The sequence below is a fragment of the Zootoca vivipara genome, chromosome 10 (assembly GCF_963506605.1).
Source record: "Zootoca vivipara chromosome 10, rZooViv1.1, whole genome shotgun sequence".
Classification (NCBI taxonomy): domain Eukaryota; kingdom Metazoa; phylum Chordata; class Lepidosauria; order Squamata; family Lacertidae; genus Zootoca; species Zootoca vivipara.
In genome coordinates, this window is record NC_083285.1 from 20914710 (window position 1) to 20931981 (window position 17272).

Here is a 17272-nt window from a genome sequence, read left to right on the forward strand (position 1 = left end):
CTCCCTGCCCACAATCTGATCAGTTCTCCATCAAGATTTGAGATATGGAGCTGGTGCATGACCAGATGTGGTTTTTTTGGAAGGAGGGTGGTGACAGGGCCACATGATAGCTATGCTGATCTCCACTAATGCAAACTATCAGCTGTCTTAGGAAAGAGTCTTAGAAAAGAGCTCTATGGCAGGAACAACCCAGGCCTCTTGCAATGGACATTCTCACCTGTTCTGCTCCCAGATCTAATAGAGGGGGAAATTTTTCCATATGGAGAGCTTGCTCTCCTAGACAGCTAGAATCTGTGTAGACAGAATTATGAAATTGTGAACTTATAAGAATTTATACGTATAGGAACCAAGCATTTTTAAAATTCTGCCTCTATCCAGGGCACCTGATCTCATCTTAGTCATCAATTCCAGCCTGGAAAAGTACATGAATGAGGAAATGGGGGGGGGGTGACTCTTGCAGCATCAACTCTCTGTACTCCCCCCCCCACTTCCTCATCTCTACATTGCTGACCTCAGTCTGAAAAAGTGGACAGAGGGCCGCTGGGGAGCAGAAATGGATTTAGGGTAGCACAACTGTTTCCGCTGCACTGGGCACCAAGCCTAGGAGGCATTGCATGGCGTCACAACGGTGGCATTCTGAATTGAACAGAACAAGGTGAGAGACCTTGGGGGGGGGAGAGAGCTTAATTTTGGGCTTGCACACCACTGCTGAAATTTGAAAGACCAAAGTTTACCCCTGCTGGGGAAGAAACCCTGACAGACACAGGTAGCCCACAGATTGCCCAGTTATGTGTTAGTGGGTGCTACTTTTAAATCTTCTGGAATAACTCCTAATAGGTCTAATTGACAGCAGGGAATTCTATTTTGTGGGGACCTTAGATGAAACAAATGTGCCCCTTTTCTGTTGTTCGGTGTCAGACCTTGTGGACCCTTCTGTAATGTGTCCTCATTGGGTCTCATGCACTTCATGTCTTTACACACAAACCAAGCATTTTTTAAAACCCTGCCTCTGAAATTTTTGGAGATGGCTGTTTCTGTTGAGGAGGTGGGCCCTTCACCATATTGGACTCCTAACAAATACCTGACAATAACCTCTACTGCTACTTATTTCCTGCAGGCAGAGGGCCTTCTCGGTAGTGGCACCCACCCTGTGGAATGCCCTCCCACTAGAGGTCAAAGAGAACAATTACCAGACCTTTAGAAGGCATCTCAAGGCAGCCCTGTTTAGGGAAGCTTTTAATGTTTGATGGATTTCTGTATTTTAGAATTTCTGTTTTTTTGGAAGCCGCCCAGAGTGGCTGGGGGAACCCGGCCAGATGGGCGGGGTATAAATAATAAATTATTATTATTATTATTATTAAAGTTATGGAGAAAAATATCCCAGTTTGCTTCGTAGGAAGATATTTTTGTTTCTGTTTTTGAAACTCATTAATGAGCAGCAAAGTGGAATACACTTTCAGTATAGAAATGTTATTTGTTGGACTGGGAACACTTCCTTCAGATTAGGAACAGTATTTTTTAATCTCATGGTTTCCTGTATTCATTTGTTGTGTCTTATTTTTGTCATTGTCAGGGGAAAATGAAACCGCTCTTTCATTTCTTAACAAGTCATAAATCATTTGTACTATGGGGGTATTCACTATTTTCATACTGATGAGTTGTTTATGTAAGCACATAGTCTCCCCCCCTCCCCTGCATTTTGCTATGGAAGCTCACCTTCTTGCAATTGGCTTTGTGTTAGTCGTAGATCAACAGAACCGTATAGAACATTTGACACCCTTTCATATAATGGGTGTTTCAACAGCCTTTCCATTATCAATGTACTTCTTCTTTGGTGATCACTCGTAGCTGAGTAAGATTGTCTTCCATAAACACAATTTTAACAATGGGCCCGTAAGTGACTGTGGAGGCCAATTCTGGATCCACACGTCCTTCCACAGTGGGGACATTGGTTTCCAGGTGGGAGTTAATCACGGTGTGGATTTGCCAAGCGTGCCTTCCTCTTAGCACATTTCTCCCTTATGTCCTGAGATCGAGTTTCTTCAAAGCCCATGACACCTTTGGTAAAGGCTGTTCTCCAACTGGAGCGCTCGCAGGCCAGTGTTTCCCAGTTGTCAGTGTTTATACTACATTTTTAAAGATTTGTCTTGAGACAGTCTTTAAACCTCTTTTGTTGACCACCAGCATTACGCTTTCCATTTTTAAGTTCGGAATAGAGTAGTTGCTTTGGAAGACAATCATCAGGCATCCACACAACATGACCAGTCCAACGAAGTTGGTGTTGAAGAATCATTGCTTCAACAGTGGTGATATTTGCTTCTTCCAGTACACTGATAATAGTTCGCCTGTCTTCCCAAGTGATGTGTAAAAATTTTCGGAGACACCGTTGATGGAATCTTTTGAGGAGTTGGAGATGGCGTTTATAAGTGGTCCATGTTTCACAAGCATATAGTAAGGTTGGTAGTACAATAGCTTTGTAAACAAGCACTTTGGTTTCCCTGCTAATGTCCCGGTCCTCAAACAGTCTGCACTTCAATCGGGAGAAAGCCGCACTCGCAGAGCTCAGGCAATGCTGGATTTCAGCATCAATGTTGGCCCTTGTGGAAAGGTAACTGCCTATGTATGAGAAGTGGTCAACATTTTCCAACGTTACACCACTGAATTGGATTTGTGGCGCTGCAGAGGGGTTATTTTGTACTTGTTAGTGCAGCACTTTGGTTTTTTGGATGTTGAGTGATAGGCCAAGCTTTTTGCAAGCTTCTGCAAAGATATTTAGGATGGTTTGGAGGTCATCCTCTGAGCGTGTGCACACTATGTTGTCATTAGCATACTGAAGCTCTATGGCGGAAGTTACATATATCAATATACATCTCATTGCGTATTCTATTCTCTATACTTGATTTCACTTTGGTGAGCAGTAACATTCCCCGTGACCTTAAGGGTGAATTTTGTGATATTGAGAGATGTATCTGTGGCACAGAAGTTACTTCTCACCCTCCTTACTGGCAGTTCTCCCTGTGAAGCAACAAAACTCTCTTTTGTAGCTTGAGCTTATAGAGCAGCTTGGTGGGGTTGAAATAGAGTGGTAGGTTAGGAAATTCCATTTTAAAGGAATGACAAGCAGATGCATGTATAAGTTTCCTAACTGGGTTGCATCAGTAGCTCAGATGTTCTTTAAAATAAATAAACATTATCTTAAAATGCAGTCTGAGATGATGGGGGTGGTGGTGGTCCTCCTTATAGATAATATATTCCATGGACTATACATATTAATATTAGTTGATTGAATTTTGCTTTTCATACTCTCATCTCTCTCTATCTCTTTTTATCTTCTTCTCAGCCTTCTTTGAATCCTGGAGGAAGACAGGAATCTGATGTAGTTCTTTTAAACCACTGGAGTATTAGAAATTATGAAGTGCAACGTGGAGACATAGTTTCACTGGTGTAAGTAACTAAAATAAATTTCAATATATCTGTGTTTTTCTTTGGTCCATTAATGTTCTTCAGAGGTTTTCATGTGAAATGCTGTTACGCAGTTATGGCTGCAGAAAAGAACACAGCAGATTTGTTGCATGAGTAACAAATTCAGTTATTACTGTTGAATTCCAGATCTTCAAAGCGTTTATCATCATGCATTTGAAAGCGCAATGCCAGTATATGTGGCAATACATACTTGTGAATAAGAAATGCAAATGTAAGCAGCCTGCAGTGATGCAGCATTAATAATGATAATTATATGAATAATAATAAGACCACAGTGAAAGATGGTAGAAAAATATGTGGAATTGGTTGGGTTAAAGATTTAGATATGTTGCCTTCTAAGCAGATTCCTCTTAGTGTGGAACACAATACTTGATCTGCTTTGATGTAGATGTTGGCATTGATCCATTTCAGGAAGAAGTATGATGTGGAAGTCGGACCAAAATTGGTCATTCCTGAAACATTCCTGAATCAGTTGTTGACTGACTCATGGAGTGAGTAGCCATTAGGTGGCACTGTTTCTCTGTTCAATGCTTCCCTGCCATTTAGATGATGTAAACTGTGGTCCTCTTAATGCAATGTAGAAATGGAATGTCGAATTGTGCAGAACAGACACAATGACATTAAGCGAATTGATGCTACATGCTCTAATGACAAAATTTATTTTTTAGCTTTATAATCAATGCATGCTATGAGAGTTGTCTTTGGTTTTCCCCTGCTGAAAGTTGTCCACTGGTTGTTGGGAAAGGTTTATTTTTTATGTATACTGTTAGAAATTCTCATGAGTGCACAAGTAGCATTTATTGGTGGTTTCTGTATTAGCAGCTTGCTGTTGCATTTTGCAATAATGCTATTATGACTTTTTTGTGCTGATCTTTCAGCGGTAATGTTGTGAAGCTCATTCTTATTTATGTGCTTATTATATGCATAGTTGCTGCTTATGTCTGATAAGGCTCCAAAAACAGGATGCAACAAACCCACTCATAAGTAAGATTAATGTACAGATATCCATTTTCAACGACCTTGTGTTGGAGGAACTGTAATTACTTTGTGGAGGAGCAAGAAAACAAAGCACTCAGGCACAAGCACTGTTGAGGGAAAATCTGCCATCTTTGGCCTTGGTTGCCTCCTTTGACCTTCCATGTCCTTCACTGGCTACTTTGGACTTCCACGTGCTACAGAGGGTAAAGCTTTCTCCCTCCCCCTAAAAAACAACATTCAGGATTGCACGGCCAAAGTTGTCCTAGTTTTTCTTGGTTCTTTCTCCTCCTAATGTCAAGAGAAACCTCACCAGTAATGTGTATGGGAAAGGGGTAACCTTCCTTGAAAGGTTCACGGGCCCCTTGGCTCTGTAAGGGTCCGGCTTCATTTGGCAGCCTCAGACAGTTGAGGAGAAGTAGGAGGAAGGTGAAATGGTGGTGGTTGAAGACTGGTACCCAGGGATGGAGAACTGCAGTTCCTCCCCTTCTGACTCCAGGTTGCACAGAGGGGGAAGCTGATCTGCTGGTTCTCCCTGATGCAGTGCCCACATAGCTCAGAGCCTCATTTTGGAGGGAGAAGACTGCAACCAGATGGCGGGGGAAGCTGAGCAGGAGACAGAGGTGGCTGAGCTGGAGTCAGGGGGCAAGGGAGCCTTGCAAGTGAACTTGTCATACCTTGTTGTTAAAATCTAGGCAGGAGAGCCATGCTTATGGATGAGACATCTTCATTGCTTCTGTTCAGTTCTGAATCTCATGCCTTGGCTTTGGAATAATGACTAATGGAGCCTTGGTGTGCTGCTGAGCCTGTGCTGTTAATTGCCTGAATAAATCTCTCTTTCTTATGCACAAGTAAGAGCCTCTGCATGCTAAGGTGCATGGTAAGATTCTATACACTACCGTGTTTCCCAAACACTTGGTTTCAAAGGATAATTGTGGTCATGGTGGAAGTGATGCCCTAGTTGTACATCAATCAAAGGTTACAATAAAGACTATAACATTATATGAACCCTTCTGAATAAATGGAATTTTGGAAACCTGAATCTGATAATAGTTTGTTTTTATGGGATATCATTACTTAATGTTATATTTCAATAATCTTCTCCCTGCCACCTCCTCCCGAAAGATTATGATCTGCTGAGAAGTTCAACAATGTGTTGTGAATTCTTTGCGTATCTTTTTTTCCTAACTGTTATGCCCCATTTCCTGCCATTAAAAGTGGCACCTGTAGTTGTGTACAAGCACAATAAAATAATATTAAAAAATTCCTTCAGTAGCACCTTAAAGACCAACTAAGTTTTTATTTTGGTATGAGCTTTCGTGTGCATGCACACGAAAGCTCATACCAAAATAAAAACTTAGTTGGTCTTTAAGGTGCTACTGAAGGAATTTTTTTATTTTACTTCGACCCAGACCAACACGGCTACCTACCTGTAAATAAAATAATAATAGAACACAATTGAAGCAAAAACCCAGAAACAATGTAAATTAATAACTAGCACAGTCAGATTAAAATTCTATGCAGAGAAAATCAAATGGATGCAGCTTTTTGGTAGTCATAAATACTAGGCAGTGAAATGTTATTGATGGTTTGAAATAAAGCATGCAGTGTCAGTACATCCATAAATAATAGCCTCTTTAGTAAATTATTAGCTGAAAATGTTGGTGTTAAATCTGCTGCATCTGATCATTATTGTTTTTGAAATACAACTGACTGTTATCAGCAGCTGCTATTTCCAAAGACGTACAGCGCTTACTGATTGGAATTGTTGTGGTGGAATTATCCTGAATTTAACTTCCCCACCCCTCACCTGATTCTATACTACCACACTACCTAGGCACACCTTATTTTAGTTTAGGTTTGTTTGTACCTCAGGGATGGCAAACATTAATCTTTGGCTTTCAGCATACTGTAGACAAAATGAAGACATAGTAGAATTAATTAAACTGAGGGGGAAAATAATAATTTAAGAACATTGTCAAAATTGCAAGGGAACTTTGAGGAGGTATCCCAGCATAGTGTGACATGGTGGTATATTAAAAAAACCACAGTTCTGTAATGCAACAGGTATTGTAGTGTAGAAGGAATGTTTGAAATTGAGAAAGAAGCACTAGCATTATAACCAGTAAAACTAATGCAATAAATCTCATGTTTGAATGCAACCTAGGTGCCATTAAGCAAGCTTGGGTAATAAAGAACTTTTAATGGCTCAGACCAAATAGAAATAGATTATTCATTCTAAATGTTTTCTGAATGCTTTAAAGGATGTATTTGCAACACAAAATTACAAAGAAATTTTGTTTCCCTTGATATTTTCTAGTGTCTCATAGTTTGAGCCTCTTGCAACTCAACTGGTACTCAAACCAAATGTTCTCTAAAATCATTCTAGTTAATATCCATTGATAATCTTATTCATTCTGATAGTCTCAAGTAATGTCTGTTGTAATTATGCAGCACTGTCCACATCATCTAAGGTTTGTGATTAGAGTAAGTGAATCCTAAGAGCATTAAATACATCAGTAAACCTTTGGAGTGCTCTTCTGATCTATGATAAGCAGCTTTCCCAAACTAAGGAATAGAAAGGCATAGGAGACCAAAAAAGAAAAGAAAAGTTAAGAGATTTGTAGCTTGAAAGAGAACAATTTAAAAATTTAAAAACATAAATTAAGCAAATCTAAACACCCACCCTAATCCTCTCTCTCAAGAGTTTTCCAGTATTTTCTCTGCAATTGCTTTCTTCTGTGTTAAAATGATGCATATGGCTCTTTAGGAATTCTTAAAGTTGCATCAAGACGGGAAATCACCAGCATAAACATCCCATTTAGTATAGAAAAGCACAGCTGTTACTATATTTTAATTGGAATCCTTGGTGCTGCCTGACTACCAAGCGAGACACAGATTCCCCTTTACAGATACATGCATTGGCATGGTTACAATGGCTTCGCCAGCCGAATAACATGTAAGGATTTGCAACCATGCAGTTCTTCTGAATGGCCTCTTCCTGAAACCAATGAGCAGATGGCAAAACAGTTACGATACAGAAAGCAACTGTCACTCCCCTGCTGCATCCATTCTTTTCTCTTTCTCTCATAATACTAGAACTCAGGTCATCCAATTAAACTGATTGACAGAATATTCAGGACAGACAAAATGAAGTACCTCACACCATCATATAAACAATTTGCTGCCACAAGATGATGCGACGGCTACTAACACAGATGGCTTTAGAATGGGGTTTAGCAAATCCATAGATGAAACATCTGTATCAATACAGTTATATGCAACCTCCAGGCTCAGAGTTAGTATGTCCTTAAGTACCAGTTGATGGGAGGAACAATTCCCAAAATCTTGCCCTCTTGCCTCCTTGTGGCCTTCTAGAAGCATCTTTCACCACTGTGGGGAACAGGATTTTGTCTGATCCAACATCATCCCCAGATGTTCACATATTACTTATTTACATGATGGATTTCAAAACTGTCTTTCAGGATAAATTGTCCTCTGAAGGCAGTTTATGATGGTCCAAAATAAATGTAATAATTTGCACAAAAACAATGAGAAGAGCAAACAAACAAATAAAGCAATTAATCAGCAAATAAAACAACTTTAAAATTGCAATGGCAGTGGTGGATATAACATGTATGAATATATAGAACTGTAAATCATACAAGCCAACATGAATGAAAAGGTTTTTAGGGCCCTCACCCTTTGAGAATATTCTAGAGATGCAGGGCCATCACAGAAAAGGTAGTTGCTAGCCTAGCAGCCCCTACAGGTGGACCAGGAAGCAGAATCTCAAATGCTGAAATTGAGACCTTGGTGGTTCATTCAAGTTCAGGTAGTTTTTCAGGTAGTCTGGTCTTAGACCATTTAGAGTTTTACAAGTTAATGCCAGCACGTCAAATTGGACTTGGAAACAAATAGGCAGCCAGAGAAACTGGTGCAGAATCGGTGCTTTGTGATCAGGGCTGGGTGATATATTGTTCTAAGCCGGTTTGAAGTCCATATTGTGATATTTGTTTCATAATTTTTGACCTGGAAATATATCACGAATAAGGATGTGTATTTGTGTGTGTGTTATACAAAAATCACAATGCAGGAAAAAAAAAACATGAAGCCAGCCAATAGCTCTACATGGCTCCATCCTTATTTCAGACATTGTAATACAGTATATCAGTATATCACTCGGCTATGAGTGATCACCAAAGAAGAAGAATATCACAGTGTTTATCTGGTGATATCTGGTGATGTTGAAAACCAGATATTGCCCAGCCCCACTGCTCGCCTCTACATAGTTCCATCTTTATTTCAGACATTGTGGTATATTGGTATATCACTATGCTTTGCCCAGCCCTAAATGTGATCAGAATGCCTAGCTTCTACAGATGTTCTTGCTGCCACGTTTTGCAAGAATGGAAGCTTCCAAGCCATTTTTAAGGTAGACACACATAGAATCTATTAGGGTCATGTTTTTTTGGGTTTTCTTAAGTTAAGGGTTGGGTTTTTTGTCTTAATTTTGTCCTGTATAGCAAACATTTCATCACACACACACACACACAGTTGTAAGGATGCAGAATTGGGGTCCTAATTTCACATTAAAGAGTTTAGCAGCAATGCCAAGCCTTTTGAACTTGGAGGTTGTGTGGATTAATGCAAATGTGGTCCCCCCCTTTTGTTTTTTAAAGCCAGCCTTTAGTTGTCAATATCCTCTAGCAGGGAAGAACACTGTAGGAGTGCATGATCATGCATTTAAATACATTTCCACAGCATCTCGGCTGTAAGGTCATATCCAACAGCAAGTTAAAAATAGACTGTGTTGAGTGTAAAGGGGAAGTTAAGCAGACACAAACAATGCAGCAGGCCTTCTGGGTATACAGGATGCCATTATCCTTTGCTTGCTGGTATTTTATTTTCTCTCTTTGCAGTAGAGGCCACATTTCCCTTGCTACAGCTGTTATAGAGCTTGTTACAGCATAGATACTGTTTCTAATTTTATTGGTTTTCTCTAAGCAACACATGCGACATGACACAAGTAATATGTTTCCAGTGTATTGTTTTTGAAAGGCATGGCTTTGAAAAATGTGCACAGTGTATCACTGCAAGTTTACAAAGAGTACTAAACCACACAACTGAAGTCTGGGAGTTATGCACAGTTTGGCCAAATATTTATTCGACAACCAAAATCCCTTCTTATCCAGACAATATTGGGCTAGATGGTCTTCTTAAAGGTAAAGGTAAAGGGACCCCTGACTGTTAGGTCCAGTCGCGAATGACTCTGGGGTTGCGGCGCTCATCTCACTTTACTGGCCGAGGGAGCCGGCTTACAGCTTCCTGGACATGTGTCCAGCATGACTAAGCCGCTTCTGGCGAACCAGAGCAGTGCACGGAAATGTTGTTTACCTTCCTGTCGGAGCAGTACCTATTTATCTACTTGCACTTTGACATGCTTTCGAACTGCTAGGTGGCAGGAGCAGGGACGAAGCTGTCAACCTTCTGACCGGCAAGCCCTAGGCTCTGTGGTTTAGACCACAGCGCCACCCGCATCCCCTGATGGTCTTCTTAGGTGTAATATAACTTTTAATGTTCTTACATTGCTTTTTTGCTTTATTTCCCACATTCTGCCCATGTTGGATGTTGAAGGACAGTGTAAGAATACATATCTTGAAGATCAGGCAGTTTTGATATAGAGGACTACCTTTTTTTTCAAAGGTCTAGTGTCTGCTGTCTGCTTTCCATCTCCCTTTCATTTTCTGCTTAGACTTCTGTTTGGGATAAAGCAATGTTAAGTTTACAGTAGCATTAACAGTAACATTAACAATGTTAAGTTTCCCTTTAGAAAGACTTTGCATGCCAGCAAGCTGCTTAGATGCATAAATTTATAAGATTGGAACTGGGGTGTTTTAACCAGTGGCACATATTGTGTGTTCGTATCACATAATAATGAACTTAATTAATGACCCTTTCTTTAACCCTTTCAGCTATTCTCCACCAGGTGTTTCTTGGCATCTTGATTGAAACAGCTTGTATTGTGTTGAGAAAATGTTTCAAATTTAATTTGTATCTAAGCTTTTCACCTTGAACTTACCTTTAATGTAGGCATAATGCATAATGTACTATTACACTATTATACAGAGGTAACGAACACCAAGGGCATTCGCCACTCAGGGAAAAATATGTTTTGAAAATGGTGATAGAATCAATATGTAAAACTTTATGAATTGATGGAAATTGTATCTGTTCTTTCTGGTTTGGTGACAACATGGCTATGTGGACTCAGACTCTCTATGCAGAAATATATGTGAAAGCTTAAGAAGGGCAAGATTTGCTTTGCTTTCAAAGTGAGGTCTCTGTTCACTGAGTTGTGAATTTCATGGGTGTTTTTATTATTATATTTATATCTCACTCTTGCTCCCAGGTGCTCAGCATGTAGTTTCCCCATTTTGCATTCTTTCCTCACAACAACCCTGTGAAGTAGGTTAAATTGAGATATGTTGATTGGCCCAAGCTCACCCAGTGAGCTTCATGGCTGAGTGGGGATCTGGTCTTCTAACCACTATATCTCACTGGGTCAAACTTGCGTATTCATTAGTTAGTTTCCAGCACTCACAGCACACAGTTCTAATACTTAGGAATCCTAGATGATGACCATTTCATACAGTGTAGATTGCTTGCAATGGCATGAATAATAATAATAATGATAATAATAATAATAATAATAATAATAATAATAATAATAATAATAATGTATTCATATGCCGCCCATCTGACTGGATTGCCCCAGCCACTCTGGGTGGCTTCCAACAAATTAAACACATTAAGCACAGTTAAACCTCAAACATTAAAGAACTTCTCTATACAGGGTTGCCTTCAGATGTCTTCTGAAAGTCAAATAGTTGTTTGTTTCCTTGACATCTGATGGGAGGGCGTTCCACAGGGTGGGTGCGACTACCAAGAAGGCCCTCTGCCTGGTTCCCTGTAATATTCACTATAGGAATCAATGTGAAACTCATGTACAGATTAGAGCATTTGATGACAGATACACACATTCCTCTTCATGTATTTGAGAGTAGGGAAGGACCTCTGCAGTTCAAAAATAAAATAAAAAATAAGTCCACAATTTGTTGTTGTTGTTGTTGTTTAGTCGTTTAGTCGTGTCCGACTCTTCGTGACCCCATGGACCAGAGCACGCCAGGCACTCCTGTCTTGCACTGCCTCCCGCAGTTTGGTCAAACTCATGTTCGTAGCTTCGAGAACACTGTCCAACCATCTTGTCCTCTGTCGTCCCCTTCTCCTAGTGCCCTCAATCTTTCCCAACATCAGGGTCTTTTCCAAGGATTCTTCTCTTCTCATGAGGTGGCCAAAGTATTGGAGCCTCAGCTTCACGATCTGTCCTTCCAGGGAGCACTCAGGGCTGATTTCCTTAAGAATGGATAGGTTTGATCTTCTTGCAGTCCATGGGACTCTCAAGAGTCTCCTCCAGCACCATAATTCAAAAGCATCAATTCTTCGGCGATCAGCCTTCTTTATGGTCCAACTCTCACTTCCATACATCACTACTGGGAAAACCATAGCTTTAACTATACGGACCTTTGTCGGCAAGGTGATGTCTCTGCTTTTTAAGATGCTGTCTAGGTTTGTCATTGCTTTTCTCCCAAGAAGCAGGCGTCTTTTAATTTCGTGACTGCTGTCACCATCTGCAGTGATCAAGGAGCCCAAGAAAGTAAAATCTCTCACTGCCTCCATTTCTTCCCCTTCTATTTGCCAGGAGGTGATGGGACCAGTGGCCATGATCTTGGGTTTTTTTGATGTTGAGCTTCAGACCATATTTTGCGCTCTCCTCTTTCACCCTCATTAAAAGGTTCTTTAATTCCTCCTCGCTTTCTGCCATCAAGGTTGTGTCATCTGCATATCTGAGGTTGTTGATATTTCTTCCAGCAATCTTAATTCCGGCTTGGGATTCATCTAGTCCAGCCTTTCGCATGATGAATTCTGCATATAAGTTAAATAAGCAGGGAGACAATATACAACCTTGTCGTACTCCTTTCCCAATTTTGAACCAATCAGTTGTTCCATATCCAGTTCTAACTGTAGCTTCTTGTCCCACATAGAGATTTCTCAGGAGACAGATGAGGTGATCAGGCACTCCCATTTCTTTAAGAACTTGCCATAGTTTGCTGTGGTCGACACAGTCAAAGGCTTTTGCATAGTCAATGAAGCAGAAGTAGACGTTTTTCTGGAACTCTCTAGCTTTCTCCATAATCCAGCGCATGTTTGCTATTTGGTCTCTGGTTCCTCTGCCCTTTCGAAATCCAGCTTGCACTTCTGGGAGTTCTCGGTCCACATACTGCCTAAGCCTGCCTTGTAGAATTTTAAGCATAACCTTGCTAGCGTGTGAAATGAGCGCAATTGTGCGGTAGTTGCAGCATTCTTTGGCACTGCCCTTCTTTGGAATTGGGATGTAGACTGATCTTCTCCAATCCTCTGGCCATTGCTGAGTTTTCCAAACTTGCTGGCATATTGGGTGTAGCACCTTAACAGCATCATCTTTTAAAATTTTAAACAGTTCAGCTGGAATATCATCACTTCCACTGGCCTTGTTATTAGCAATGCTTTCTAAGGCCCATTTGACTTCACTCTCCAAGATGTCTGGCTCAAGGTCAGCAACCACACTACCTGAGGTGTACGAGACCTCCATATCTTTCTGGTATAATTCCACAATTACAATATACAAAGTTGATGTTTACATGGGTTTTGTGTTAATTCTTCTATGGAAGTGGTCTGTCCTTTTTTGCTACATGAAAAGCTCAATTATATGCAAAGATGCACATGTTGAAAAACATTCTGTGCTACTTATCAGCTCTCATTTTCTTTCAATGACACCATTTAGATTTAAATGCATTTGGTGTGTAAGCAGAATTTATATGCTTGGCTTAAGTATAACTCATTGAAGGGTTCCTAAATGGTACATCCTGCAATTTAATATTTATGATTCTCATAATATTGCTAAGCTGGCCTAAGGGAGTCTTGTTACCAAGCTAAAAGATATGAGGTCAGCTGCAACTGACTGTAACAGTATTTAAGCAATTAAGCCATTTGTGGAAGAATGAATTCTGCAAACAAACATCCTGTACAACAAACTATCCATTCATTGTTTCTCTCATGGCAAAGAGAATAATCCTGTGATTAAAATATTACATTAATTACATACATATGACTTGGAATTATTAATATATTGTTTAAACTAGAAAACAGATGACACAAAATTTCAGCTGTACATAAACAATGTTCAGAGAATTAATTGTTTTCTAACGAAGGCCACCTGAAGTTAATCATTCACTGCTTGAAGCAGATTACTCTGCTTATTTTTCCAAGTTCGTTGAACAAAAAGAAAAAAACTATTGCTTTTTGTTTGTATCTTAATCTATAGGTGAGACTTATTGTTCATATTCTAATGTACTTTAGCTTTATCAAAGCTTATGGAAGGAATTAAGGATCAATAAAGAGTTTCTGTAGACTGAGGTTCTTAACTGTTGTTCTCTGACACCATCACCAGATAAAGACAGAGTACGGGGAAATAAAGGACTAGGCACACAGAGATTGCTAATCCTGATTTATTTCATTTATAAAAATATATAAATACAGTATAGTAAAATCATAAAAAATAAAAAGAAGCTTAAGCGAAAGAGTTAAAACAAACATCAGTAGATCGGGGGTGGGGGCTGTACTCTTAATTGCCCACATAGGCCTGGCAGAATAGAAAAGGCATTTAAAAGTTGGTGCAGAAGGTGCCCTCTGAAACTCTGTTGGCAGGGTGCCCTACAGGACTGGGCCGGTTTCTAGAAAGATTTGGTTTTTTGTTGTTGACAAACAAGCCTAACCAACTTGGGCAACTTGCAAATAATTAGCAGAGTAGAGAAAAACAGTCAAAAAGCAAGGAGCAGCAGCAGGAGGATCCAGTGATTGACAGTGTGTCCCCTGCACCCCAAATTTGGATAGCAATTTCCATAGGGGTAACCATGTTAGCCTGTTGCAGAAAAAACAGCAGTCCTTGTAGCATAGTCTTCTTCAGCCTTGGGTCCCCACCAGCTTTGCAGTGGTTTCAGTCCTACCTGGCTGGTCACTTCCAGAGGGTAATGCTTAGGGAATGCTTTTCAACCCCGTGAAACCTTCAGTGTGGGGTTTGTCAGGGTTCGGTTTTATCTTCCATGCTGTTTAACAGCTACATGAAACCACTGAGTGGGGTCATCCAGAGATTTGGAGTACATTGTGAGCAATATGTTGAAGACACAAAGGTCTACTTCTCCTTGACACCTGCAAGAGTGGCAGTGGATATGTTGGACCATTGTCTTGCCTCGGTAATGGACTGGATGAGAGCCAACAAACTGAAGTTCAGTCCAGACAAGACTGAGACACTGTTAGTGGGTGGTTTTTTAGACGGCATGGGTGGGAGGTTGTGTCTCTGAAGTAGCAGGGATGTAGTTTGGGGATCCTTCTGTATCCATTGCTGTCACTTGAGTCTGGCCTTGGTGGCATGGAATGCCATCCTTCCACTTCATCTGGTGGCACAACTGCACCTCATCTGGACAGAGATAGCCTGTATTCTGTCGTCTATGCTCCACGTTAGATCACTGCAATGCATTATATGAGGGGCTGCCTCTGAAGATAGATTGGAAACTTAAGCTAGTGCAGAATTCTATGGCCAGATTGCTCACTGGGGCAAGCCTGATGGCACTGGCTGCCAAATAGTTTCTGACCTATAAAGCCTTAAACAGCTCAGGACCACAATACCTCAAGGACTGCCTCTCACCATATGAACCGACATGGAACCTGTTATCATCCTCTGAGGCCTTTCTTCATGTACCTCCTCCACAGGAGCTCCAGAGGGTGGCAGCATGAGAATGGGCTCTTTCTGTGGTGGCTCCTCACTTGTGGAATGCTCTCCCCAGGGAGGCACGCCTGGCACCTTTGTTAGCTTTGGCTAATGGCCTTTTGAACTTTGTCTGGGGTTGTTGTTTTTGTTTGTTATTATGGCGTGTATATTCGTGTTTTTATATTGTAAAACCCCTAGTGATATTCGGATGAAGGGTGGTATAGAACTTTAATAAATTCCCATCATCTCCTGCATAGGGATGATAAGAGTTTCATCACCAGCTATTGTTGGACTATAATGTTGGAAAAAGTAACATCGATTATGTTGTAAGCTTCTGTGGACATCAGCTGAAGTGAACTCCACATAGAGTTCTGCGATAATGAATTGTTGGCCTTAAAATCTCTTTGATATTTTCCCCCTACTGCAATCTGGGCCTTGGGAGGTGTCTGATGAAGTCAATTCCTGACACTTCTTCTGCCTTGTCCGATAAATCATTTAGCGGAAGGGATGTTCAGATCACCTCCCAGATGTATCTGTATTTTTTTTTAAAAGCAGTGATAATAATTCTGTTTGTACGAAATGTATTGTAGTAGAATGGAAAGAGAGTCGGTAATTATATGCACAGCAACTCAGCAGCATTTTCAGTTCACAAGTTTTGCTAATACAGCAAGAGATAAACCACCGAGGGAAATTTGAAGTTGAAAGGGCTCTTCATCTCACCATTTATAAAAGGCCTCCTGGAGCACTGTTCTAGAAATTTCTTTTCAATGACCATTTATATTGTAGTGCAGTACTTCCCTTGTGTACTGGGTACCAAGCTCAACAGGGCAGCACTTGGCTGCAGCCCTTGGGGTGCTACATCTTATCCCGAAGATAGTTGCACTCAAAATATGAAAGCTAGTAGTAGGCATGATGCATTTAGTAGACTTACCGTATATACTCGAGTATAAGCTGACTTTTTCAGCACATTTTTTGTGCTGAAAAAGCCCCCAATGGCTTATACTTGAGTGAGGCGGGTAGCAGCGGAGGGACGAGTGGCAAGAAAGGAGCCCTTTTTTGCCACTGGTCCCACTGCTGCTGCTGCTGCCTGCCTCCCACAAGGGCAGGCACAGGAGCGCGATTGGGAGAGGTGCTGCGCTGCACCTCTCCCAACCACAGCTCCTATCCCTGCTCTTGCGAGCGGCAGAGGCGGCAGCAGAGGGATGAATGGCAAGAAAGGAGCCCTTTTTCTGGCGGGAAGTCAACAGAACTAGAAGAAGACTGTGATAAAGTGCAATAGATACTGACAATTTTTTGATGTTTATTTGTTATGGATAACTTTGAGTTTATGTTATTATTTTTTTCTTTTTAAAGTTCAATAAAGCAATTTTAAAAAAAAGAAGAAGAAGAAAGGAGCCCTTTTTCGCCGCTGGTCCTGCCCCTGCTGCTGGCCTCTCGCAAGGGCAGGCACAGGAGTCACATTTGGGAGAGGTGCTCTTGCGAGTGGCAGAGGCGGCGGCAGAGGGACGAGTGGTGAGAAAGGAGCCTTTGCTTTGCATTGTACCACACAAATGTATTGGGGCTTTTACTATCATATGACAAAAATGATGAAAAGAAAATTACAATATAAAGTTTAAAGGACCATAAAAAGGCCTTGAGAATGAACACCTGCAAAATCTTATGTGAGAGTTTGCACAAATGGAATAAGTTTTTTTGGATTTTAGGGTCACAACACTCTTCTGCTTGGTCACATACAGCCTTTATATGAGTACAATCTGTTTTCCATTAGTGAATACCTTTCTATCCATCCCAAACTCTTCCGTAAGCTCCATCAAATGAGTTCTTCATGCCACAGAGCAAGCTAGCAAGAGCCCTTATTTTGTGTAGATATCAAAAAATATGATCAGGTGAGTGCTCAGAGCAACATTTGGTTCCTCAAGCTTGGCTTTACCTTGGTGTGGCTTGAAC

General features: G+C 40.7%; 1 protein-coding gene across 5 annotated transcripts in view; it reads left to right on the forward strand.

The window, feature by feature from the left end:
- The window catches only part of IMMP2L (inner mitochondrial membrane peptidase subunit 2), a 462410-nt gene that overhangs the window by 18176 nt on the left and 426962 nt on the right, over positions 1-17272 (forward strand). For all 5 annotated transcript variants that reach the window (XM_060279595.1, XM_060279596.1, XM_035127413.2 and 2 more), the window contains exon 3: positions 3341-3444. In XM_060279595.1, coding sequence (XP_060135578.1) covers positions 3341-3444 — 104 coding nt within the window. The remainder of the gene's footprint in view (positions 1-3340; positions 3445-17272) is intronic.